At 38.9% G+C, this 26,080-nt stretch overlaps 1 protein-coding gene across 50 annotated transcripts in view; it reads left to right on the top strand.

Annotated features, from left to right (window-relative positions):
- EHBP1 (EH domain binding protein 1) overlaps positions 1-26,080 on the top strand; it is a 375,583-nt gene that overhangs the window by 21,964 nt on the left and 327,539 nt on the right. For 26 of the 50 annotated variants that reach the window (XM_054547478.1, XM_054547468.1, XM_054547488.1 and 23 more), the window contains one exon: positions 11,209-11,607. In XM_054547478.1, coding sequence (XP_054403453.1) covers positions 11,504-11,607 — 104 coding nt within the window. In that variant the 5' untranslated portion in view covers positions 11,209-11,503. Of the gene's footprint in view, positions 1-9,932; positions 10,367-11,208; positions 11,608-26,080 lie in introns of those variants that run through there. The other 24 variants (XM_024242303.2, XM_063713406.1, XM_024242300.2 and 21 more) reach the window with 13 other exon arrangements.

The raw sequence follows: 26,080 nt of genomic DNA, 5'->3' as shown, positions 1-26,080 counted from the left end.
CCCAGCCTTCCAAGTAGCTGGGACCACAGACGTGTGCCACCGCACCCAGCTAATTTTTGTATTTTTTGTAGAGACAGGGTTTTGCCATGTTGCTCAGGCTGGTCTCAAACTCCTGAGCTTAAGTGATCCTCCTGCCTCAGCCTCCCAAAGTGCTGGGATTACAGGCATGAGCCACCGTGACCGGCCTAATCATTATTTTTTATTGTAAAAAAAATACAAAGGTGAATTAAAAAAGAAAACGTATCACATAATTTTTACATTAACATAAAGCTATTTGTGCAATCTCTTTGAGGTTTCCCTCCCTCCCTCCCTTCCTCTCTCTCTCTCTCTTTCTTTGCTTTTTGAGACAGAGTCTCACTCTGTCACCCAGCCTGGAGTACAGTGGCACGGTCTTGGCTCACGGCAGCCTCTGCCTCCCGGGTTCAAGCAATTCTCCTGTCTCAGCCTCCCAAGTAGCTGGGATTGCAGGTGCTCACCACCACACCTGGCTAATTTTTGTATTTTTAGTAGAGTCAGGGTTTCACTGTGTTGGCCAGGCTGGTCTTGAACTCCTGAGCTCAGGTAATCTACCCATCTTGGCCTCCCAAAATGCTAGGATAACAGGGGTGAGCTACCATGCCCAGCTTTTTCTTTTTTCTTTTCCTTTTTCTTTTCTTTTTTTCTTTTTTTTTTTTTTTTGAGAAGGAGTCTCACTGTGTTGCCCAGGTTGGAGTGCAGTGGCGCGATCTCGGCTCGCTGCAAGCTCCGCCTCCCGGGTTCACGCCATTCTCCTGCCTCAGCCTGCCAAGTAGCTGGGACTACAGGCGCCAGCCACCAGGCCCCGCTAATTTTTTTGTATTTTTAGTAGAGACGGAGTTTCACCGTGTTAGCCAGGATGGTCTCCATCTCTTGACCTCGTCTTCCACCCTCCTTGGCCTCCCAAAGTGCTGGGATTACAGGCGTGAGCCACCGTGCCCGACCTTTTTTTCTTTTTTAACATTTAAAAAATCATAGAACACATACAAGACAAAAAACAACCTTTAATTATTCTATCTCTAAGGATATCTAGGAAGAAGCTAAAATATTTCTGAGGAAAAGACAGTGAAAATAGGCCTTTGTTTTCTTTTTTAAATTTTTTGATAATTTAAGGAGTGAAAAGGGAAATTAAATAGGATGGGTGTGTTTGTTAAAACCCTGTCACATTCTTAATGACCATTACACTCTTGAAAGTTGCATGTGAGCTCACAGGAATATGTTAATCAGATTATTTTGGCTGACGTTTAACAGGTTGCAGATCATTTCTCTCAGACAATGTAATTTCAATTTTGGCATGTGTTAATTTTGCATATTTGTAGTTACAATCATGTTGCCTTATAGACATAACTTAAAAAAATCAATGTCTCTATTCAGTAAATCATAAAAATAATAATGTAAATACTACAATTCAAATTTTAAAAACATAAATTGTAAACAGGACTCCAGGGCAAATACAGATTATAAATTTATTTGTGCTCTGACAAGTCTCTGTGTGACTTTGCACAAGCACCCACAACAAAAGGAAAGAGCTGGAAGTACAATAATACATATCTGATAATTGGATTTTATTGAGTGGGTGATCCTTTTATGTTAGTCCCCAGCACATTGTCTTTTATAACACTTTTCTCAGGTTTTTTGTCATTGTTAAACAAAGCACAGTCACCGCTCATCAACTGAAATTTTCTAAGGGAAATACTAAACAATGACCTCTAATAGACGAGAAATATGAGCTCCAGGAGGACAGGGATTTTGTCTTTTTTACATGCTGCATTCCCAATACCTACCACAATGCCTTGACCTTAATAATTATTCACTAAATATTTCTTAATAAATTAACAGATTTTTCACTAAAAATATCATCAAAGAAAATCAAAATGAAAAAGCTGTCATTCAAAGTTGTACTCTCGAACCTGTTGCCTTAGAACTTGCAGAGTCAACTGAAAGTTAATAAGATATTATTAAGGGAAATTAATAAGAGAAAGCAGAATGAACTATTGGCAAAACTGATCCAGTAACCTTCTTGGGCACTGTAAACATCCATAGCATACAATGTTGAGGAGGTCCCATTACACATGCTGTGCAGCAATTTCATGTTACAGCACTATATGTGTTAGGGAGAAGTACTCAACAAGTTGGTCTGTTTATCACTGACAAGTCACTGCAGGATTTTGGTAATTGTTAGCTTGTTCAGCTGTAGGCTGGACAAGACACATGGCAAACAAACTGATTGGCACAAGGTGGTTTTGTGAATAGCTAGAAAGAGTGTTATTACAAGAATAAGAGAAGTTGAACAGTTAACAATATGCCTCCTGTTCTTGCTTTAATTTTTCAAGAAAAGAGTGAATATTTCAAATATAATCAAGTTGTGACCTTTAATTATGCTCTCTTTAGCATGTGTTATGTGAAGAAACATGCACAAGTATAACACTCTCCTTTTCTACACTGAAGTATGCTGGTTAGCAGGTGCTCACACATTTTTGAAATGAGAAATGGGACACTGATAATGCAAGACAATTGTTTCAAGGGGCTCTCTCAATATAGGTAACTCAGTACTATGTTCAATATCTAAAATAGACTCAACTTATTTCAGGGATAAAATATTGTGATTTTTAAAATTTTAAAGATAGCAGGATTTCTTCAGAAGTTTGAACTATGGCACAAAAACCTGACTTGCTCAACACTTGAATTTCTTTTCTTGGAGAAAGAGATCAATGATGCATTATTGGGAATATTTTAAAATAGCATCCAAAAGTTGTGACAGAATATGAAGAAATATCCAGCAGCTCTCACAAAGTCATCTTTGCTTCCCAGGCTATGTTCTGATCACTGTAAGCCCAGTCACTAATTGGGTGACTTGCTGTGAAAAGAGAGACCTGGAACAATATTGCAGCTCTCTCTGGCTCTCATGTTATTGCCCTTGCCCTGGAATTTTTCTCTATCTTGCCCTGCCCAGAAGATTGCCCAAACTGTGCATGAGTTAATCCTGCCCTTTGAAAGCTGGGTTTATTTTCCAGCTCTACTCATCTGGGACAAGCTTCAGCAACAGGGCTACTTTCCCTTGGCTCATGCCCAGTGCCCTGGTAAGTGGAGTTTTGCCTGCTTTCAGCTTGCTTTGAAATTTTGCTTTTTGTGTGTGTGTTCTTTGTACTGTATGGGATGGAAGTGCTGTGATTTTACACCACAAGGGTCATAGTCAATGCCCTCCAAGATTATGAATTTCTACCAGCTTTTCTTTGCCTTTCCTGTCTAGCCTTATTATTTCAGAATGATATTAATTATATTATCTTGCTCATACAAATATAATCATCTATGAATTATTCAGAGGAAAACACTGGCTGGATGCTGTATCTGGTTACCTGGATTTTTTTTCCAGTTATTGAAAACACAGAAGAAGTGAAGCAAAGGTCAGTCTACCCCTTATAATTTGCCAAAGGCTCTTAACATTTCATGGGAAATGGCCAGTAAGTCTTGGTCAAGAATCCCTGCTGATTTTATAGGAGATGAATTTATTGAATTTAGCAATGACTTTCTCAGCTGGGCTCTTAATTCCAACTCAAATCTTTTCTGCTATAATCCCAGTAATGGCCCACTTATTTGCAATGTGTAAATTATCTCAGCTAGCTGCTTTTACCTTGACATACACATTTGTGGACTGGGACTTCACCATCATGAAAGTATCTTAAGTAGTTAGAAGGGTTAGATTGAGAGGATGCTATAGACCAGTAAGGGCACTCTAGAGTCAGGGCTGGTATTTATTTAGTTCACAAAGGGACAACTAGGCCAATGGTTTACAGTTGTCATCCATTCTAACTGATTAATGCCTATGCCGTGTTGTTAACACACTGAATGTCCACATGTTGAATATCATTGTTGCCTGCAATATATTCTTAAAGATTTCTAAGCTTCTAGTCATTCACTATGTTGCTCCAGATTAACAACAGAAGTTAGTCCTGCCAAATCACCAGTGGATAATATCTGTAGATTTGCTTCAGTCTCTACCTGAGTTTCAAGGAAGTCAAGAATGCTCCTCTGCCTCTAGCAACCAAGCCCATGTTGGTCTTTTCTAGATGCTGTGGAGCTGGACAAAATTGTATTTTTAGTATACAACTGAGGTCCTAGAATTAGTGCAATCTTAGGTTCAATGTTCAAAGCTTCATTATGACTAACTTCAAATATTAGTTCATGGGTAACTGCAACAGAAACAATTTCACCAAAGAATACTGTTCCTAACTGAAAGATGGTTTTCTAATGCAGCTTTTCTAAGCTTTTATGTCAACCAAAGAACTTGGGTCCTATAATGATAGAGTAAAAAAAAAGGCCACCTTTTAAGAGAATAAACATAGGTTTTAAATTATTTTGTTGAGAGTTATTATTTAAGGTTATGTAACAGGCATAAATCTCAATCTAAAGAAATTCAGGTTGGCAAAAAACACAGTTTTATTTTCCCATTACTCAACCTACTTTCTATTTCAAGCTCTGATTTTACAAGGGGTGGCAAACACTTAATCATAGTCAGTTTGGCAGGAACTGCATCTCAATTGAGGGGGCTTACATAGCATCACTATGTCGGGGGAAAGGGATGAGGCATTTAATCCTTGTTTCTCATCTACTATGCTGGCTCCTCTTAGAGTTCTAATATTCATCTTTCTTCATTAGCAGCCAGCTCCATGGATTGTTGCTGGGTTGATTTTGGTCCATCAGCAAGGACTCTTTCGGTCTGGTGGCTGTGCAGTGCCTCTGTACCCCTCTGGGTGTCTGGAAATTGTGTTGGGCATCCAGAACCTCCATAGTACTATGTAAGTTTGCACTGTCCATTATGGTAGCTACCAGCCACATGTAGCCAATAAATAAATTAAAATTAAATAATATTAAAACTCAACTTCTTCAGTGACACTAGCCACATTTTGCATGTCCAGTAGTTCAAGTGGCTCATGGTTACTCCATTGGACAGCCATGTAGATATTCAACATAGAAAGTTCTACTGGACTGTGCCACTCCAAAATCTTGGCTGGCCTAGATAACAACCCAGTTTTTTCTTCTGTTAAGGGTCTTACCACCTCCCCAGGACTCTAATAAGGATAAAAATATTTCTATTAGCTCTCCGATATCATAGATAGATCCTATCATTTCAGCTTCCCTTCTCCAAAGCTTGTGCCAGAATAGGGTGGGATTAGGTCCTGCTCTCAGAAATCCACTAGCATCCAGCTCTCATTACATCCCCTTCAAGTTTTGTCTTTCCCTTCCAGCCCAGGAAACTCATTTCTCATCTTTGGGAAAGGAAGCTTTACTATTGTCTGTAACAGCACTGTCCAATAGGAATATAATGTGAGGCATATATATAATTTACATTTTTCCAGTAGCTGCATTAAAAAAGAGTAAAGGAACAGGTAAAATTAATTTTACTGTCTTTTATTTAATAAACCCAATATATCCAAAATATTATTTCAATATGTAATCAATATAAATATTATTAATGTATTAATCTTTTTTGCATACTAAGCCTGAAATCAGTGTATATTTTATACTTATAGCACATCTCAATTTGGACTAGCCACATTTCAAGCATTCAATAATCACATGTGGTTAGAGGCAAACAGTGTAGGTCTCTAACTGGATTCCATTTCATTATTCCTCAAAGGGTTAGGCTTTTGAAACTCAAAAACCAATAAAAATTTTTTTGTTTTTCTACATTCTGTTATATTCCTTTGCTGAAACAATGAGCAAAGACCAGCCTAAATGAGGGTGAGTGCAATGCTGAGGATCTTGGGGTGGGGTATAAGAGGAGAAAAGCCGTAGCAAGAAAGGAAATATTTAATTCTTGGAAAAACAACTACTACAGAAACCATCAGTTAAAATTTTTAAAGTATTGGCCTGCCACAGTGAGTTTTTAAGGACATAAAAATTGCTATAGGATTGTTGGAAGTAAATTTGTCTGCTGTGGGATTAAAACAATTTCATTAACAGTTAAAAATTGCAGTAATATTGTTGTGTATAGTATAACCACTATGGTAACTGGAAAAAAAAATACAAAAACCTACAGTGTTATTATTAGGAGTAAATCTTATTACTAGGAATAAGGCACAGATAAATTCCATTAGTGGTTAAATCCTGCAATAATACCTCGGACAATTTTTACTGCAATAACTGTAAAACCCAAAGATAAGAATTTTATCACCAGGAAAGATAATAATAATTCAAGCCTATGGTTGCATTTCATAGTCTTGAATCTCCATTTGGGGAGTTTCTGAGGCAGTGACTAGAAAAGCTGTTCCACTGAAAATAATTTCTGTCATTTTCAAAATTGTCATGGCAGAGAAGATTTAAAGTTTTTAGATGCCATTTTCCACTTATTTCTTTGTATTCTATCTTCATTTTAAGCTTGATGATATTTAAAGGCAAAATTTAAATTATTTTAAATGTTACATCTTCTGTTAAGTAAAACATTTTGCAGTCAACAACCTGGGTCAAATGGACAGGATAATTAATGTAACTTGCATTAAACCTGGGACAGAGGGAGATGATAAATCAAGATCCGAGTAAATAGGGAATTAGAAGGGGGCAGACACAGTGGGCAATCCTGGAAGTGGGAGGGTGAGTAGGACGTACCTGTTGGTTGGTAGGGGAAATGGGACCTTAAGATAAGGGTAACTTCTAGCATGCCAAAAGATCTCAGCTAATATATGACATAAGGAGTGGTCATGAGGATTGAGGATAAGTGGATTCTTAGTAATTATTATAAAATCCTGAGTCCACCTAAATTATTGCTGTTCCAGTCTTGGTACCAATTGAATTAATGGGAGATAAATAATGTTGAATGTACTCTTTAAGACTCTTTAGTCCTTGAGGTAGCAATGTTTGGCACTAAGTATTGCCCAAGTATTCTTGAAGGTCTGTTTTGCTCTTTTCTGTCTTGTTTATGTTTGCTACCAAACACAATAGCATATGTTACTAGTTACCATTTGACTGTTTACTATGTGCCAGATACTTTATGTACATATCTTCCATTTTCTCAACATCCCAGAAAGGTAGGCATGATTATGTTTTACAGGATCATGCTTTAAGAAGCTGGGACTCAGAGAGGTTAAGTAATTTGTGTTACTTTCTTGTGTACACATCGAACATGTTCCTGAAACTCTTTGAGAACAGGGACTGTAACTTTTATGTACTATTGGTAATATTTAATATGATCAGGTTGGAAGTAGTGGCTCATACCTGCAATCCCAGCACTTTGGAAGGCTGAGGCAGGCAGATCACTTGACCTCAGGAGTTCAGCCTGGGCAACATGGTGAAACCCTGTCTCTACAAAAAGTACAAAAAATTAGCCTATCAGTTAATAGAGTTGCTCCTTAAAAAAAAAAAAAATTAGCCAGTCGTGGTAGCATGCGACTGTAGTCCCAGCTACTCGGGAGGTTGAGGTGGGAGGACTGCTTGAGCCTGGGAGGGTGAGGCTGCACTCCAGCCTGAGTGACAGAGAGAAACCCTGTCTCAAGAAAAAAAAAAGATTAATACTTGGTATTCAATAACTATCAGCAAAGCAGGCCAAAAGAGCTGAACATATTCTATATTTAATATTCTTCAATAAATTTAGTTAGTATACAGGTTGTTTTTTAAAATGTTATGGGGGAAGAAGTAGCTGCTCTGTAGGGCCTCCAGGAGACAGCCTATGAACATGAGGTCAGTGGCAGAACAGGGTCAAGAGCTGTTCTTAATTCCTTCACTCATTTAGTAAACGATTCTAACTTTGATCTCTTCTTAGCTATCTTGGTGTCTAGAAGGAAAAATAAGAGTTTACATCCAAGACAAATACTTCCCCTAAAAAGAAGAGCTGTCATAAGAAACTATCAGTCTCTTGAAATTTTCCACAACTTGAGGAAGATTACCTAGGGATCCTACTCCTTTATTTTTTTTTAAAGACACTGTTTAAAACTTATTACTTTTAAGAAAATTTCTTTACAATAAAGTCAGTCGCTCTATTTTTTCTCCCTTCCCCCTCTCCCTTTGGAGTAAGGGAAGCATGCTGGTGGGTGCAGCGCACCAGCGTGGCACATGTATACATATGTAATTTACCTGCACGTTGTGCACATGTACCATAGAGCCTAAAGTATAATAATAATAATAATAATAATAATAAAAAGAAAAAAAAAATAAATAAATACTTAAAAAAAAAAAAAGAAACCAGAATGACCACATGAGAAAGTTTGAGAACTTCCAAAGAACAGTAATACACAGGGTGCAAAAACCTTCTGATCATCATGTGGATTGTTTCTGAAGGGTAACTTGGATGAAAATAATTTATGACCATTTCTACAAATAAGCCATTAAAAAACTCCACACACTTAAATCCTATTAATGATGCAGAATATATTATTATATGAGATCATAATGGCTGTAGGTTGTAGTGACTTCGTAAACCACTCAGGAAGGACATCGGAGAACTCTTAATACAAAATAAGAATCAATATGATTATTATGATTATCTTAACATTTTACAATTGACTAGCAAAATAAGCGATAACTGTGCTGTTTTCTGTAAAATGCACACTGTGCTCTTGTATTATTAGATCATTTTCTTTATTGAAAGTGGAAATTGAATTAGATACTGGATTCAAGCCTTACATCTGTCTCCCCGTTTCTCTTGATTCTTCAACATGTCTCTCCACTTTGTCTTGGCCCCCAATGTCTACAGATGGACTCAGTTCTCACCCATCACTGCTCTCTCTTCCTTTCCCCGAAAGAATCCTCCCTAGACCCTAACACCTTTCAAGCTACTTTGTCCATACACCCTGCTTTCCAACCTTCGTAAGATTGAATGATCCTTGTTTCCAGAACCCATCCCGCTTGCCTTCTTTTTATGTTAGCTTGCCTCTCTTTTTTTTCCAAACTGTCTGCCCATTGCTTGCTGATGCACCTACTTCTCTGATTATTCCTTCTCAGTCTCTTTCCCATTTTACTCTGCTTATTCCTTAAATGCTAGGATTCCCCTGAAGTTTCATTCTTTGTCCTCTTTCTCTACACCAGGGGTCTGTGAACCATCTAAAACTAAAACAATTTTTTTTGTGTTTTGAGACAGAACACTTTTTCCCCCTTGAGAAAGTATCTGTAGCTTTCATATTCTCAAAAGGGCCCTTGGCTCTTTTAACAAGATTAAGTGTCCCTGCCCTCACTCTGCCTCCTCCTTATTGCCTTTGACCACCCTTTTTATACGCTAGCTGTTCCCAAATCCATCTACAGTTCTCACTAGGGGCAAAAGGGTCCGACAGCGAAGAGGAGAAACCAAGATTCAAAGAAATGTTGAAGACTCCGAACAAGAAGAAATTGTACTGTACACATTTTGTGTCTAGCTCAGCTGATTCAATCCCGTTGAAGACCAGTTGACTCTATGTTGGGCGGGGAGGGGCGGGGGTGTCGGGGGGTGCCTGACAGGGTCATTACTTCAGGTTGTCAGGTAAGATCCCAGGAGGAATTGGTGAAATAAAGGCTGTATGCGCAAAAACCCTAGTTGCCAGTGGCGGAGGAGAGGGCGCGCCCAGGTCCCGGCGATGAGAACAGGAGAGAAACCCACAGGCAGCTGCACTGCCCACAGCTGCAGCGAAGCCAATCTCTAGGTCTGCAATCACCCTTCGGGGCCAGAAACCCAGCCCAGCACGAGCGGCGCCTTTGACGGACAGCCACCTTCTGCAATCACCTTGCAGTTCACTATAAACACTCCCTATTCCTCCCGCCTATCGCTTCCCTCTCCAAGCCAATCAGAAGAACGGGCGGGATCGTCCTTAGTCGGTTCCTTCTTTTTTTTTTTTTAAAAAAGGTAGCCTGTGCGTCGCATTCCGGCTTCGGGGAAAACCACCTCCCGAGCAAGGGGAAGGTGGAGCCCCTGTGATGGGCAGGCAGTTTTACCAATGAGGCGCCCCAGCCGCTCTAAGACCCGGCCGCCGAGGTGGGCGGGGCACGCGCAGGGCCTGGCCAATGGCGACGGGGCGGTGGAGGTTGAACTGCCGTGGGTAGGGTTAGTGTGAGAGGTGCGGCGGGGGAGGTAATGATGATGGTGGCGGAGGAGGAAGGCGGGGGAGGGGGTGCTGGGCGCTGAGCGGTGGCTCTGGCAGGGTTTGGTAGGGTGGGGACGGTCGCGGGGCGATCTGTCAGGGAGGGGGCGGGCGTGAGGGGCGCCGTCCGCCTGAGGGGCTGCAGATCCCGGCTCCCGCGAGCGCCGTGGCTGGCTTGGCTGTTCCATGTGGCTCCGGCGGGGATGGAGGACTCGGTGGCGGCGGCGGCGGCTGCTGCTGCTGCGGCGGCGACGGAGGAGCGGCTCTGAGAAGGGAACGGGGCCAGACTCAGCCCGACAGCGGGATTAGAGGTGTGAGGAGGGGGCGGGAGTGGACGAGTGGCGGGGCCGGGGCTCGGGGTCCGGGCTGGGGTCTTCTGGTGTCGCCTGGGTGACAGGGACCGCGGAGGAGCCACCGCCTGTCTCCGCTGGGGGGCAGGGGTCTGGGCTCCGTGCGTGAGGAGACTGGGCTCCGGCGGACTGTTCCCCTGAGGATGGGGGAGGGAGGCACCGCACCCTGCACAGTCCACTTGCCCCGCTGGTCATTGCTTCACGCCCAGGCAGGAGTTTCCATTTCCCTCCGGTTGGCAGCGAAGGAGCCCAAGTGGCCTGGAGCCGGGACATTGCCCTCTCTCTGCCTGGAGATTTCCCTCCACTCTTCGTTCCCCATCCATTTCCTCCCTCCGACTGAAAAATAGCATTCCTCCTGGCTCCCTAATTTGTTCCAAGCACATATTGTCGGACTTGAGGCTATTAATTACCGACTGAAAAACAAAGTTTATTAAAAAATACTCCACTTCTCCCTCTTTCTGGCGGTGGACATTAAACAGCATCCCTAGACTTTCCCGCTCTGCTCGCCCTTCTGTGATGCTAACGGGGAGGTAGGGCCCCGAGTTACCGTCTCTCTGGATTGTTGTTGATGCTGACTACCTGATGTGTCGCTCCACGTCTTCGGTGTGAATTGTAATTTCTTCCTTGGTGTCTTGCATCCTTGATGTTACTGGCTTTTGAGGTCGGTGTTTTGTTTCATTGTTTAAAAGACATGCAGAGAACTGGGATGGTCTTTTGCAGCGTTATTTAACATGGGTGGTTAGTCACTTCTCATGATTCTCTCCTCATATTCTTTCTCTTTTTGTCTTTGTTTTGCTTTTCAGTCCTCCAGAATACGCATCATATAGCCCCTGAGGTAGCATGGTGATGTCTCCATGAGGGAACCCCCTCCCACTCATCCTGTCACGTATATCATAGTGTTCTTGACTGGGCCATTCATCTAAGATGGGATTTACCCTGTGAAACAGGGAGAAGACTTATGGACCCCAAGCATCATTTCGAGTTGTAGTTGAGTTTTTAAAAGACATACATGCAAAGTTCCTTTGCTTTGGACCCTCTGCATTATTAAAGCTGCTGTATTGCTAACCCAGAACTGCTCCAGTGTCTTGACTGATCATCATGGCTTCAGTTTGGAAGAGACTGCAGCGTGTGGGAAAACATGCATCCAAGTTCCAGTTTGTGGCCTCCTACCAGGAGCTGATGGTTGAGTGTACGAAGAAATGGTAAGATGTACCTGGAGGTAGACTTTGCTGTGCTGTGGCCTAAGCATACTGTGGTCTAAACTCTGGGTCTTCTGATAGTATATTTACCTTTCTATAGTGCACTAGCGTGTAGAAGCTGGGTGGGGTGCAGATAACTCTAACAAGTACTGTGCTGTGCACTGTTGCTGCTAGTACCATCCCTGTGGATTTTAATTACTGCGCTTCAGTATGGCTCAGAGGACTGTAACTGTGAGAGCACACTAAATACAATAGATTTGGTTTTGAGGTTATTAATCATTAGTGTTAAAATAACTTTGATTTTTGTAATTTTAAGAAGACAAAGAATGGCTACTGAAATATTGTGAGCATTAATCCGTATATTTTAATATAACAGGCATATGATTTAAAAGAGTTTTAATATAGAAGTCTATATTCTTGTGGGGTGATGGTAATCTATTTTATTTTTGTTTTTTCATTTTTCCTTGCTTAGGATAAAGAATTTTTCATTATTTGATTAATGGAAGGCCATCCACAAAACCTTAGAAATTCTTTTGTTAAATGCTTACTCAGGCAACTGTATTTTATTTTAATTGCCTAATGGGATACATTTCTTGGCCAGATTGAAGGAAGCAATTAGTAGTGCTGGTCTGTGATTGGCTTTTTTCCACTTGAGAAGAGTAAATATAGGGCTTTCTTCCCATTGCCCTGAATGATAAACAACAAAAATTTTTTATTTAGTGAGATAAAAAAGTTAATTTTAAGCAAATGGTCGTTTGGGTCTTGATTTACTGCAATGATTAAGCAGTAATGGACTTATTGCAAAATAAGTCCATTTCTTTGTCCAGAAGGACTGTAATTCAGGTCTGTAATAATTTTTCTTTTTAACATCCATTTTATTAGATTAAAAAAATAGCTTGCTTTATTCTAGAACTCTTATATTTGAATATTTATTTGGAACTAGTTTCTGAATGCTTTTCTCTTCAACTTATTAGGAATATTGTTTTAAAATCAGTTTGAGAAATGCATGCACTCATTACCTACTTTCTACCAGGTACTGTGGATTTAGAGTAGAATACGACATAATCCCTGTCCTCAAGGAGTGTGCAGTCCAGTATAAGGAGAGTCACATGAATAAGTTCACTGTGAGAGATGCAATAATATAAATATGTATGACATAAGGATTTTAATCTGTCTCCATCCAGTTGAGTATCTTTGAGGACAGGTTATTTAACTTCTCTGTGATTCAAGTTTCCATATCCATAAAGGTCATAATGGTGCCACTTCATGGGGAGGGTAATTGTGAAGATTAAATGAGTTAATACATGTAAAATGCTTGGAACAGTGTCAGGGACATAGTGCCTAATAGATACCATTATCATGTACAGAGGTCGCAGAGGGAAAAACAATCAATTCTTTAAAGGTAGAGGATGAGTTGTTGGGATGGCTTCCTGGGATCTGAGCTGGGTTTTGAAAGATTCATAGTTGTTGTCCAGGAAGCCAAGGGAGAAGAAGTGAAAGACATTCTAGACTGAAGCAACACCCTATGCAGAAACATGGGAGGCTTACCTAGTATGGGATGTGCTGGAAATTCAAGTAGTATAGTTTGATATTAATGGGGTTTAAAGTGTAGGATTGGGGGGCGTGCAGTGAGATACAAGGTTTGAGAGTCAGGCAGGACTGAAAGCATGTAAAGTTATGTGCTGTTAATAAATGATTTGGGGATTATTCTGTAGGTGATAGGAACATAGTGAAAGATTATGAGCAGAAGAGACATTAGGTTTGCTATTTTCACCAGGACAAGAGTGTAGGGGGGACAACAGTTCACCAGGACAACAGTGTGGGGGGACAACAGTGTAGACTGAGGATCATAGTAAAAGGGTGACTGGAAAAAGCAATATTACGGTAGCTGTTTAATAAATAAGAAGAGACAAAAGGTTAGGACTAGGCAGTGGCAAAGGGAATGGAGAGAATTAACTGGAGGAACACTCAGAACACAAAATGGGTAGGGTTTGGTGGTCATTTCAACTGGGGATCTGAGCAAGATGGGGATGAGGGAGAAGAAAAGGGCTAGACTGACATCCAAGCTTTTGTGTTGGAAATTTGGGTGTACTTAACCAAGCTGGAGAAGGTTGTGATTATAGGTGTTTCTTAACTTGGCAGTATACTGGGAGCATCAACGTTAAGATGGTTAAATTTTAATCTTTTTCTTAAGGGAAATAGAACATTATCAGGTGATTCCTCAGTTAGAAAATCAGTTTCTTCCTCACAGTTTGCAGCCTTCCTGGAATTTTATTTCCCTAGAGCTTTTAAGTTATTAACTTTTAAATAACAATTTAAGTTATTGCTAATGTGTCTAAAGGTAAAAGCTACAGCGAAAATTTAGCTTGATTGCAGTTGAATAAATGGCTTGATTACTTTTAGGGCTGGCCATTATGGTGTCCCTATTAAATCAGGTCTTATGATAGGATCTGGACTTAATACCAGAAGGATTCGGATGTTCTCCTAGAAGTATTAGGGGGTACCCCCAATACTTCTTGTATTGTCTAGTGGTTCTAGAACTTACATCTAGAACTTAATACCAGAATTATTTATACCAGTTCTAGAACCACTAGAACTTAGATCAGGAACAAAAACGAGAATGTCTTTTTTTCATTTGAGAGAAGGACAGTATACCAGAGAGGTCCTATTCGTCATCATTCCTTGATTGCCACATGAAGGGGCTGTAGCAAATTTGGAGATGATAGGGGTTTATACCCCCTACTCTTCTTCTTGTCCATATGTCATTTAATTATTAAACGATGTAGCTGTTGGCAAGTAGTAAGACTGGCCTCTGGAGATGAGTTTGAAAGAGACTATACTGTCATTTCTCTCTTAGTTTACTTTCTGTTCTGTTCTTTTATCATCTGTAGGCTTTTAGATGTCTGAGATAAATCTTTACTATATGAGTTCTCAAAGGCTTTACAGGTGTTTAAGGAAACTGTATGAAAGTTGGCAAGTTGGGGTTATGATGATAATTTAACTAGGTTGCAAATTAAATTCTGGTAAAATCTCTCTAATATATGACATGAATCATTATGTATGAATACGTATTATATTTTGTATGTATATATATGAACATATTTTATATTTGTATTTATATTTCTTCCACCTAATTCTTAGTCGTGGTGGGAGGACTAAAAATATTCAAAGTGCCATAAACTTTTCCCAAAAAGTCATGTATTTATTTTAGTTTCTTATTTTTCTATGTCATATAAGAATTCCTTTTCCTTATTTTAAAATATAATTTTAATTATAATTTATATTTTAAATAGGCAGTACAATCACATGGTTCAAAACTCTAGAGGTACAAAAAGGTGAAGATATAAACCTGAAAGTAACTCTTCTTTTTGTTCATTATTTCACACATCTTTGCCAACCTTGTGACCCCAGGATTTGAAAGGTAAAAAAAGTAGTTTTTCTTAATGTTTAAGTTTGTGACATTGGCCTGTTAGATAAAATATAAACTCTTTAATCTGATGTTCCAGGCTATGTGTAACTGATCCCAGTTTAGTTTTCCAATTAGACATTAAGAAGACTACATGCACTTTCAGTGTTAAGTTGAATTTATGAAAACCAAATTACATTAAGAAGTATTAATTTCAGATCCACTTCTTTGGGTGGCTTAAGCAAGCATTTCTCTGTTGACCATGGAGTGATATAGAGATACATGAGCCTTGATGTAAATAACCTACTTTTGAAATAAATTTTACAAAGAACAGAAAAAAGCATTAATTAGAAACAAACTTGGTGTGTTTTGTGGGATATGGACTGTCATGAGTAAAAGTGGAAGCAGGGATACCAGCTAATAGGCTATTGCAGTAATTCAAACAGCAGAGTAGTAGGTGATGAGACATGGTCAGACATATGTAAGTAACACACCCATACCCTCACACACATTCAGCACCACCACACTTTATTGAGGTATAATTTACACTTTTGCATATAGTAAAATGCATCCATTTTAAGTGTACAGTTCAGTGAGTTTTGACAATTTTATGTACCCATGTAGCTGGATAATAAATTTTTTAAAGATACAGTTAGCAGGACTTACTGATGGATTAGATATGATGTAAAGTAAGAGACAATCAATAGTGACTCTAGGTTTTTGGCCTGAGCAACCAGGTGAATGTAATATTAATTGAAGGGATAGGGGAACACTTGGGGAGGAAAAGGTTTGGTGTGAGGGAGAAATCAAGAATTCTGTTTGCTTTTCGTTTGGGACATCCAGACGGAGATCTTAAGCAGTTAATTATAAAAGTCGCAAACTCAGAGGCTGGATCATCTTAGTATGTAAGTAGTATTTGTAATCATGGGGCTATAGGAAATTTCCTATCCATTAATACAGATTGAGAAGAGGATTGAGGACTGAGCCTTGAGGCACTTCAGCATATAGGTGAGGAAGGAGAGGAGGAGCCAACAAAGGAGACAGGAAACAAGCAGTAGTGAGATAGGAAAATTAGGAGAGTGTGTTTTCTAAGAAACCAACTGCAAAAAGTGTATTAAGGGAGTATTTGGCTGTGTCAAATACTGTTGAGAGATTGAGCAGGGTGACCATTGGATTTGGCAAGATGGAAAGAACTAATGATTTTGAGGAATGGTTCAATGGAGTGGTGGAGATGAAGACTTGATTAAGTTGGCTTAGAGGAAAGGAAGTGATTACAGTGAGTGTAGATGATTTTTTTGGAGTATTTTGCTACAAAGCAGAGAACTAGGTAATACTTGGAGAGAGACAAGGGTTCAAGGTACATTTTTTGCTTGGCAGATACTGCAACATGTGTAAATGCTGATGGAAATGATTGGTAGAGAAGGAAAAATGGATGATGTGGTGGGAGAGGAGGTAACCTTAGGACAGAAAAGTCTTTGAGTGAGAGAAAGAGAAAAGGATCCAGAACACAAGTGGAAAGTTTGAACTTAGGTAGAAGCAGGGACCATTCATTGTTACAAGGGGAGAAGCAGGGTACATGGGTAGAGAAGCAGATAGGTTGGTAGATTTGGTTGGGGAGGATGTGGACATTCTGTTTTCTCAGGGAAATAATATAAGAAATCATCTGCTGGGAGGGAGGTGACAGTTGTTGAAGAACTGAGGAGATGAGGTATGAAGTTGTCAAAGTGAGAATGAATTGACTAGGGAAATGTAGGGGGATTGCTGGGTAGTAGTGATGACTTTCTTAACTTTGTGATTTTAAATTTTAAGTGAATGCAACCAGCAAGTTTGCATATTTTAATCCAACTGTGTTCAGTGCTTCGGTGCAGGCATGGAATAGGTAGAGTTGGATTTGACCAGGATTGGATTTTGTCAGGAATGTATAACTGAGGGGAAGAGAGACAGGGAAATTGAGAGCAAATGTGCAGAAGTGATTTTAATGATGAACCATGGAATATAAGCTGGAAAAGGAGAAGGTAAGTACGTGAAAGATGGGATAGTCAGTGAAAGCATGAATAGGATAATGACTGAAAGATTTTAAAGAGGTTGAAGAATTGTTGGGGTTGGGAGCTAGAAAGGTGGGAGGTGGAAGAGTGTGAGGTGCTTGATTTTGAGGATGTGGTTAATGTTAATGACAAGATACTGGTGGTGTCCTTGGATCACATGTGCATATCTGTTTACAAAAATGAGCACATATCCCAATATATTTTTAATATACTGCATACATGAAATATGAGTATACTTTAATTTCCTTTAATAAAATAAATACATTTAAAATAAATAAATTTAAGTAGAATTTCTTGATATGTTTGAGTAGATAATCTTTTGCACCTTCCAGGTATTCCTATTCCTTTTTAGAGACTATAGCTATTAGTATATAATCACGAGAGTTGGTGGCTGAGGTGAAATGGAGTAAAAGATTTTTTGGGTATGAAGAGGGTGGTCAAGGAATTTAGAGGCCAATGTGTGGACAGATTATTTGTGTGGCTCTTGAAGTTGCCAAGAATAATGGGAGGAGAAACATTTAAGACAGAGAGTCAGGTGCTAAACTCTTTTTTTTTTTTTTTTTTTTTTCTTAAGACAGAGTCACACTCTGTTGCCCAGGGTGGAGTGCAGTGGCTCATTGCAACCTCTGCCTCCTGGGTTCAAGTGATTCTCATGCCTCAGCCTCCTAAGTAGCTGGGATTACCGGCATGTACCACCATGTCTGGCTAGTTTTTTTGTGTTTTTCGTAGAGACAGGGTTTTGCTATGTTGGCCAGGCTGGTCTCGAGCTCCTGTCCTCAAATGATCTGCCCACCTCAGCCTCCCAAAGTGCTGGGATTACAGATGTGAGCCACGGCACCTGGCCTGGTGCTAAAATCTTTAATGTATGAGGGGAGAGATGGGGCAGAAGGTTAGATGACTGCAAAAGGGAGAGGCAAGGTAAGAAAGGTATTGTTCCCTAGTTTCTAGGCTTGCTTCTAGAGAGGTTAGTTTGCAGTACTTTCTATGTTGCAAATTATATGAATCTTGAACATCTTATTCCTTGAAACAAAATAGCGCAGTCTTTTCTATATTGTAAGTTGTCAAAGGCATATGATTTTAACAAATGCTAAATTGAGGTTACTTGTTTGTAATTTTATGATAGTATCTTATGAACTGATTTTTTTTTTAATTGTAATTGTTACATATTGTATTTTATCCAGATTTTAAGTCTTTATTCTATGTGAAGAACAGTTTTACAAAATTCAATTGTGGGTTCTTTAAGGAATATAGTGGAGCCACTTAATGCTATAATTGGATATTGATGTGCTTACATCATGATTATGTCTACATATGACTCAAAATATGCCTCTAGATCAAAAGTTGGCAAACTCTGGCCTGATCCAAACTGGCTCTTTTGTTCTCTAAAAAAATAGAGAACAAACTTTTTCACACTTTGGGAGGGGCCGAGGTGGCAGGATCCCTTGAACTCAGGAGTTCAGTAGTTCAAGACCAGCCTGGGTAACATGGTGAGACCCTATCTCTTTAAAAAAAAAAAAAAAAAAGAAAGAAAGAAAAAGTTTGCTGATTTCTGCTTTAAGTCGTGGGAGTTACTTGCAGCTAGTGTTTAGGGAATACAGAGTCTAGCACCTTTCTGTCTTCTCTGTGCTCAGGCTCTAAACTATTAGTTTAGTCTTATTCCACTCAAACTACATAAGTAACAGAGAAGAGACCGTTGTGCCGGTTTTCCAGCCTTATAGAAAGAAACTTTAGAACAGCTTCTGAAAACTTGAGGTCTGTATATGTGTAAAATACATATTTTCTGGCTCTGTGACCTTGGACAAATTATCTCTTAGTACCTCTTCTGTAGTGAGGATGATAATAACACTACTTCCAGCATAGAGTTGTTTTGAAGATTAAGTAAGATAATACCTGTAATAAAGGGGTTAGAACAGTGTCTGACAGAGTAAGCACCCAGTAAATTTTACCCATTGTTGTTATTATTTTTTATCTGATAAATAAGCAATGAGTGATGAAGAGAACTATCTAGAGAGAAAGGTTAGAGTAGGTGGGAAGAAGATTGTAAATATAACCTGAACTTTTAAGAGTGTTAGAGAAAGATGAACTAGCATAGGTTGGAGTGACCAGGGAGGTAGGGGTAACCAGGGAATGTGCCTGCAGAAGTACAGTGCTGAAATGAGCTAAGTTTTGACAATACTTTGACTTTTGGGGAGAGGAACTACATATTTTTGCTTCTGAAGCAAAATCAATTCCTATGGTTTTATAATTTTATTTCCTTTTTATAATAATTTCAAGCAAATGTTCGGCTAAGAAAACGAACTTAATTCCTCCGAAGTAGAATTAATTTGCCAGCATTTGTGTATGCATGTCTGTGTGTTTGTATGTGTCCTGTAGTGATGTTTTGTGATATTTATGATGTATTTCTCTTCTTTTTTTCTTTTGAGACAGAGTCTTGCTCTGTCACCCAGGCTGGAGTGCAGTGGCACAATCTTGGCTCACTGCAGCCTCCACCTCCCCGGTTCAAGCAATTCTCCTGCCTCGGCCTCCCGAGTAGCTGGGACTATAGGTGCCTGCCACCATGCCCAGCTAATTTTTTGTATTTTTAGCAGGGATGGGGTTTCACTGTGTTAGCCAGGATGGTCTCGATCTCCTGACCTCGTGATCTGCCAGCTTCGGTCTCCCAAAATGCGGGGATTACAGACGTGAGCCACTGTGCCCAGCCAAGTCACCGTGCCAAGCCATTTTATGATGTATTTCTTTTCTTTTTTTTTTTTTTGGTATTTTAAGAATATATTATTTCTGAATTTTAAAGAGTCATGGCTACCCAGAATAAAGATTATATTTTCCAGATTTCCTTGCACTTGGTGTGGCCATGTGATTAAATTCTAGTCAATGGAATATGAGGGGAATTGATGTGTACAACTTCCAATTAGAGTCTTTGAAAGGAATGAACCTGACTTCCTCTTATCTTGACCCATTCTTGATAACTGAGGTATGGACCCAGGAAGAATGATGATTTTCAACTATGTGAATGAGATCAACAACTGGGGGATGATGGGTAACAAGACTGAAGAAAGTCAGGGTCCCAATATCATCAGGTTGCTTCCAGCCATACTACTTCTGAGCTGCCTACTTAGACTTTTTTTGAGAGAACCATTTTCTTTCTTATTCAGCTACTGTATCTTTGGATGTCTTTGTTACAACAAACTAATCTTTACCCTAGCTAATACATGTTGTGCTTAATTAGCCCTATTATCGCTAAGATAACGTCAAAATTTCACATCTTGGAGTAAGAGAACATCTTGCTCTACACCCTATTTACACTCTAGCTTCTCTCATCATTCTCTTACTCCTACTCTTTCATTCTGAATTACCCTGAATTCATCATAAATGCATGGTTTCTTTCAGATCTTGGCCTTTCAATGTGGTCTTCTTGCCCCACCCATTCCTATCTCCTCTACTTCCAGAATTTTCTGCCCCCCCACCCCCCACCCTGCCCCAACCCAGGAACCTCCCAGGCTTCTTCCCAAAGCATTTCTGAGAGGAGGTGTTACCGATTTTGGACAATTCTAAGGCTTCAATCCCCTTTTCCTATGCAACTCCCCCACCCAACAGAATCCATGACTCCCTGCTAATCTTAGGACCTATGAAACAGGCAGTCTATTTTGTAGATTCTAAGAGCTGGATAATTTTTTAAGGTGTAGAGAAGCGTCTTTTGCTAGAGGTTCCTCTTTATGTCTCTTATGGTCATCTTCATTCCAAAGCTGTGCTACTGAGTCCACATTCCTTTGAGGGCAGATTGGCTTTCCAAATAGATTGGTATCATGTGAACTGTTTTTTTCTCAGTGAATAATGGCAATACAGATGTGTCTCAAGCAGGTACTTAGTTTGCAAAGAAAAATAAATTCATTTATACTTTACCGTCATCTTCAGCTATAAAGTGTATTGTCAATAAATTTCATTGCCACAAAGTTGATGCAATTGTCTTCCACTGGTTCAGCAGCCATCTTTATTCCTGAGACAAATAGTTTCTTGTGAGAGGAAGCAATCTGGAAGGTCTGAGGTCCCTTTCCTCTTCCCGAGGCCGTTTGCTCCCCTGGCAACTGCTTGAACAGGCAGCAAGGAGTTGTTTCCCAGTGCTTTTTGCGTTCCTGGCTGCCAACTCTGGCTGCTAAAGTGTCTGCCACCTGCTACAATTTATGATGTTTTTCTATGTGACGACTGTTCATTTCTTTTTTCATTATCTTTTGTAGCGACAGGGGTCTCACTATGTTGTCCAGGCTGGTCTTGAACTTCTGGCCTCAAGCGACGCTCTGCCTTGGCCCCTCAAAAGTGCTGGGATTACAGGTGTAAACCACCATGCCCAGGGCCAGTTTTTCCTTAAAATTTTTTTTCCTGTCATGATTTTAAAGAAATGAACCCAGGATCTTTTTGTAGTGTGTAATTTTCATACATTATTTTGGTATCAAATCTTGATTTACATACTTTAAAAGTTGATTTCTAAAATGAAATTTTAAGGGATTATGTGAGGAGGTTCTGTTCTTGTGATTTAGTTTAGTTTCAAATGAGTTTTGCAATTAAAATGCCCAGGGAACTTAAAATTAGGCATTTCTGGAAATGTGCTATTGATACATCAAATGTGTTTGTTCTGATTTTTTGGGAAATTTCAACAAAAGAGCCACTGAACTTGTTCACTGCATGATATAAAAATAGTTCAGGAAAAATTGCACAAAGCATTTTGAATACTCAATAGGGATGTTCATATTCTACATTAGGACTTTTCCATATTTGTTAAAAGGAGTGGAACTGAGTTTGAAACAGGCAGTGAAATTACTGCAGGATGTCATTGTACCTGGTATTTGTCTTATGTATCACTGTTATAGTGATATTTTTAGGCAGCTTTGCTAAAAGGCACCTACTGATTTTCTTTAGTAAGTTTGGTTTATTAAAAAATTTCCTGGTTTTATGAATCCGGGTATTGTTATTTTGAAAATAGTTTTAATAAAGTTTTTTTTTTAAACCTATAAAATTTACCTTTAATTATAAAAAACACTTTAAAATTTGATAACCTGCCTATTTCCAAAAGAGTTTGTCAGCCTAAGAATTTAAAATTATACCATGTTGACTAATTTAGGGATATAAATAGAATAATGGTCTTACAGAAGCAGAGAGAGCACATATTACTAGGCACTTGAGAGGAGTTAGTTGCTGCTATTGGAGACTGGATTTTGTTCTGAGTTTATTGGCAGCCAAGGCAAAAAGGGATGCACGCTGGCTCTTTAATAGTCCTCCTGGCTAAAGAAAGTATATAAATTTGTTTGCAGACTTTTCTTAGACCTTAATCCAAAGAGGATTTTTATTATGAAAATAAAATATGACACTGGATAAAATCTCCAACTACAAAAGACTCAGAACCACTGTTAAATAAGATAATGTTTATGTCGACCATTCATGAAGACTTTTTATGAGAGAATATGGCTGAGAAACCTAGTTTTCTGATCATCTAATTTAAACCAAGAGTACCACTTGGGAAATTTAGAAGAATGGAAATTTTACATAAATCATTTAGTTTTGTGCTGTCTAGTACAGAGGGAACTAACTATATGTGCTGTTTACATCTAAATTTAAATCAATTTAAATTAAACGTAAAATTCAGTTCTTCAGTTACAGTAGCCTCATTTCAAATGCTCACTAGCCACATGTGGCTAGGGACCACCATCTTGGATAGTGCAAATATGGAACATGTTCATCACCACAAAAAGTTTTACAGGACAGTGCTGATTTAGCCATTGCTTCCCAAACTGACTATCTTTAAAATTGCTGGGGTGCTTTGCAAATATGGAGATTTCCATATCCCCTAGGAGGTCCTGATTCTGTAGGTCTGTGATAGTGATGGCAAATCTGTCATTTTAGAAGTTACCCAATTGCTGAAGAGTATCAAATTAGGTCTTAGAACTACCATATTTGATTCTTTCTTAAAAATCCATCTGAAACAAAGCTTTGGCAGGTGCTGGATGACAGTTCTATCGGTACTCCAGAAAATGTTTATTGACGTGAAATTTTGAGTTGAATTTTCTTACAGTGGTTCAGCTATTTTGTGATTTTCTTTCTGATTAAAAGTGAGAGCAATGTGTTTTAGCTATGCCATTTTAGCTGCCAAAATTAACAAATATTTAAACAGGTTCATTGGTTCATTTAAAGACAAGACTGGTTTGTTCTCTTCCGTATAAGCAAAGAGTGTTGAGAGATAGCTATTCCGACTGTTGAGGTAGAATTTTTTTTTTTTTTTTTTGAGCTAGGGTCTCACTCCCATCACCCAGGCTGGAGTGTAGTGGTGCAGTCTGGGTTCCTGGGCTCAAGTGATGTCCCTCATCTCAGCCTCCTGAGTAGCTGGTACTACAGATGTGTGTTACCATGCCCAGCTAATTTTTTGTATTTTTTGTAGAGGCAAAGTTTCGCCATGTTGCCCAGGCTAGTCTTGAACACGGGGCTCAAGTGATCCACCTGCTTTGGCCTCCCAAAGTGCTAGGATTACAGGCATGAGCCACTGTGCTGACCAGAATAATTTTTTTTTTTTAAGAAAAGTTTTGAAACTTCTTAAGTACTTGCACTATAATTGTACTTCTAGACAACATCACTAGTAGATCTGCTCATTTTTTTTCTCTGAAGCATGTCTTAATTCTCACGTTGATTTTTCTATTCCATTGCCTTGTTTCCATCCTTTGCTGTCTTTTGCCAAGGGCCATGATTCACAAACTGTGTCAAGGAGCCCAGGGGCACTGCAGAGAACTCACAAGGGAGCCAAGAGATGTTTAACAATTTTGAAGGAAACATAGCAGCATCTGTTGGAAACCACACAAAGTATAGTTGGTTCTCTCTGTATCTATGGGTTCTGCATCTATGGATTCAACCAACTGTGGATTGAAAATATTTGAAAAACGAAATTGTATCAAACATGTACAGATTTGTTTTGGTCATTATTCTCTAAAAAATACAGTATAACAATATTTACATAGCATTTACATTGTATTAGATATTATAAGTAATTTAGAGATGACTTTAAAGTATACAGGAGGATATCCATAGGTTATATGCAAATACTATGCCATTTTATGTCAGGGACTTGAGCATCCTCAGATTTTGGTATCCTCAGGAGGTCCTGGAACCAATCCTCCACTGATACTAACGGAAGACTGTACTAGCTTGAGGAAGTGCAGTTTCAAAATTATATTGCTACATTCTTTTCAATGATACCACATTTTTGCAAAGCTGGGCTTTTGGCAGTTGCTATGACAAAAAGCAGATATCACATGAAAATCTGCATGGAACAGGAAACTAGGGAGGCAGTGTCTTAATTCTCAAACTTGAGAATTAGATTGTCAAGTGTCTAAAACAGGTGCTAAGGTTTTAGGACATACATCCTTCTTAGGTTGTTTGGACCTGGCTGCTTAATAAACAAAATGGTTAGGTATTTCTTTTGGCTTGGGGGTGAGGGAGTCTGAAAAAAGTTACACATTAAGGGCCTTGTAAACCCAGAAAGTTTGGGAACCTCTAGTGTAGGCTTTTGTGATAGCACTTAATGCTTTCCTGGCCCCTCTGGTCTCCCCTTTGCCTATATTACTGCCATAGTTGTCCTTCTAAAATTAGCCTTCCTTTAAATATGTCCTTATTCTATTTTACTAGTCTTCTTCCAACCATTTCCCTTAAAATTCTGAAATCTTGTTTTTGCTACATGCAAATAGTTTCTCTCAAATTTTATCTTTTATTCTTCTCTTTCCCTCTCCAAAATCATTAAATGCAGAAAGCTGTGTAGTAAAACCGTATCTCAAAGTAACTTAATTGAAACTGGATTTATTCATGCAATAAGTGGGTCTAGATATCAAGTTTAGTGGTTCAGCTTTAATTTGAAGAATACTCTAATTTGCAAAATTACTTTTAAAAATTGGTTAATTCATTTATTTTGAAACTTCTTATGGAATTAATTTTAGGCTTACAGAAGAGTTGCAAAGATAGTATAGAGCAGGGGTGTCCAATCTTTTGGTTTCCCTGGGCCACACTGGAAGAAGAATTGTCTTGGGCCACGTAAAATACGCTAACACTAATGATAGTTGATGAACTTTAAAAAAAAAAAGTCCCTGCATAAATCTCATAATGCTTTAAGAAAGTTTGTGATTTTGAGTTGGGCCGCAGGTTGGACAAGCTTGGTATAGAGAGTTCTTATATATCACATCACCCAGCTTTTTTTGGGTAAAATTTGAGTAAATAAATTTACCATTGTCATTTATCAAAACTAAGATTAATATTATTAGGCAAGCTACAGACTTTATTAGATTTCACCAGTTTTCTCACTAATATCCTTTTTCTGTCCAAGGATGTAGTCCAGGTTACCACATTGCATTTAGTTGTCATATCTCCTCTAATCTGTAATAGTTTTTAGTCTTTTTGTTTGTTTGTTTTTCATGACCTTGTTAGGTTTGCCAAGTGCTGGGTAGGTTATTTTGTAGAATGTCCCTCAAATTGGGTTTGTTTGATGTTTTTTTAGTCATTAGACTGAGGTGATGGAATTTTGGTAAGATACCACAGAGGTAAAGTGCCTCTAGCCCCTGTCACATAATATCATATACCACATGATATCAACATGACTTATCACTGGTAATATTCACCTTGATCACTTAGTCTATGGAGTTTCTCCACTGTAAAGTTACTGTTTTACCCTTTCATATTTTATGCATTAGAAGCCAGTTTCTAAATCCAATATACACTCAGGGAGGAGAATTAAGTTTCATCTCCTGGAAGGAGAAGTATCAAAGAATTTGAACATATGTTACAACTACCACAGAACTAATAAATACTGGGGGGAAGATACTTTGAAGTTATGTAACTGTCCTATTTTTCTTTAAAGTTTTGGTCACCAATTTAAAAATTCATCAGTAGATTTTGCTTGTAGCGATCACTACTGTGTCCTAATGATAATTTTCTGTTTCCTTTATTCCTTCTACATTTATTTTTGGAATTTTTCTGTAAGCAAGATTTGTCCTTTATTCCT

This window comes from Pongo abelii, chromosome 12 (assembly GCF_028885655.2).
Source record: "Pongo abelii isolate AG06213 chromosome 12, NHGRI_mPonAbe1-v2.0_pri, whole genome shotgun sequence".
NCBI classification, from domain to species: Eukaryota; Metazoa; Chordata; class Mammalia; order Primates; family Hominidae; genus Pongo; species Pongo abelii.
This window is presented reverse-complemented; position numbering and strand designations above follow the sequence as displayed.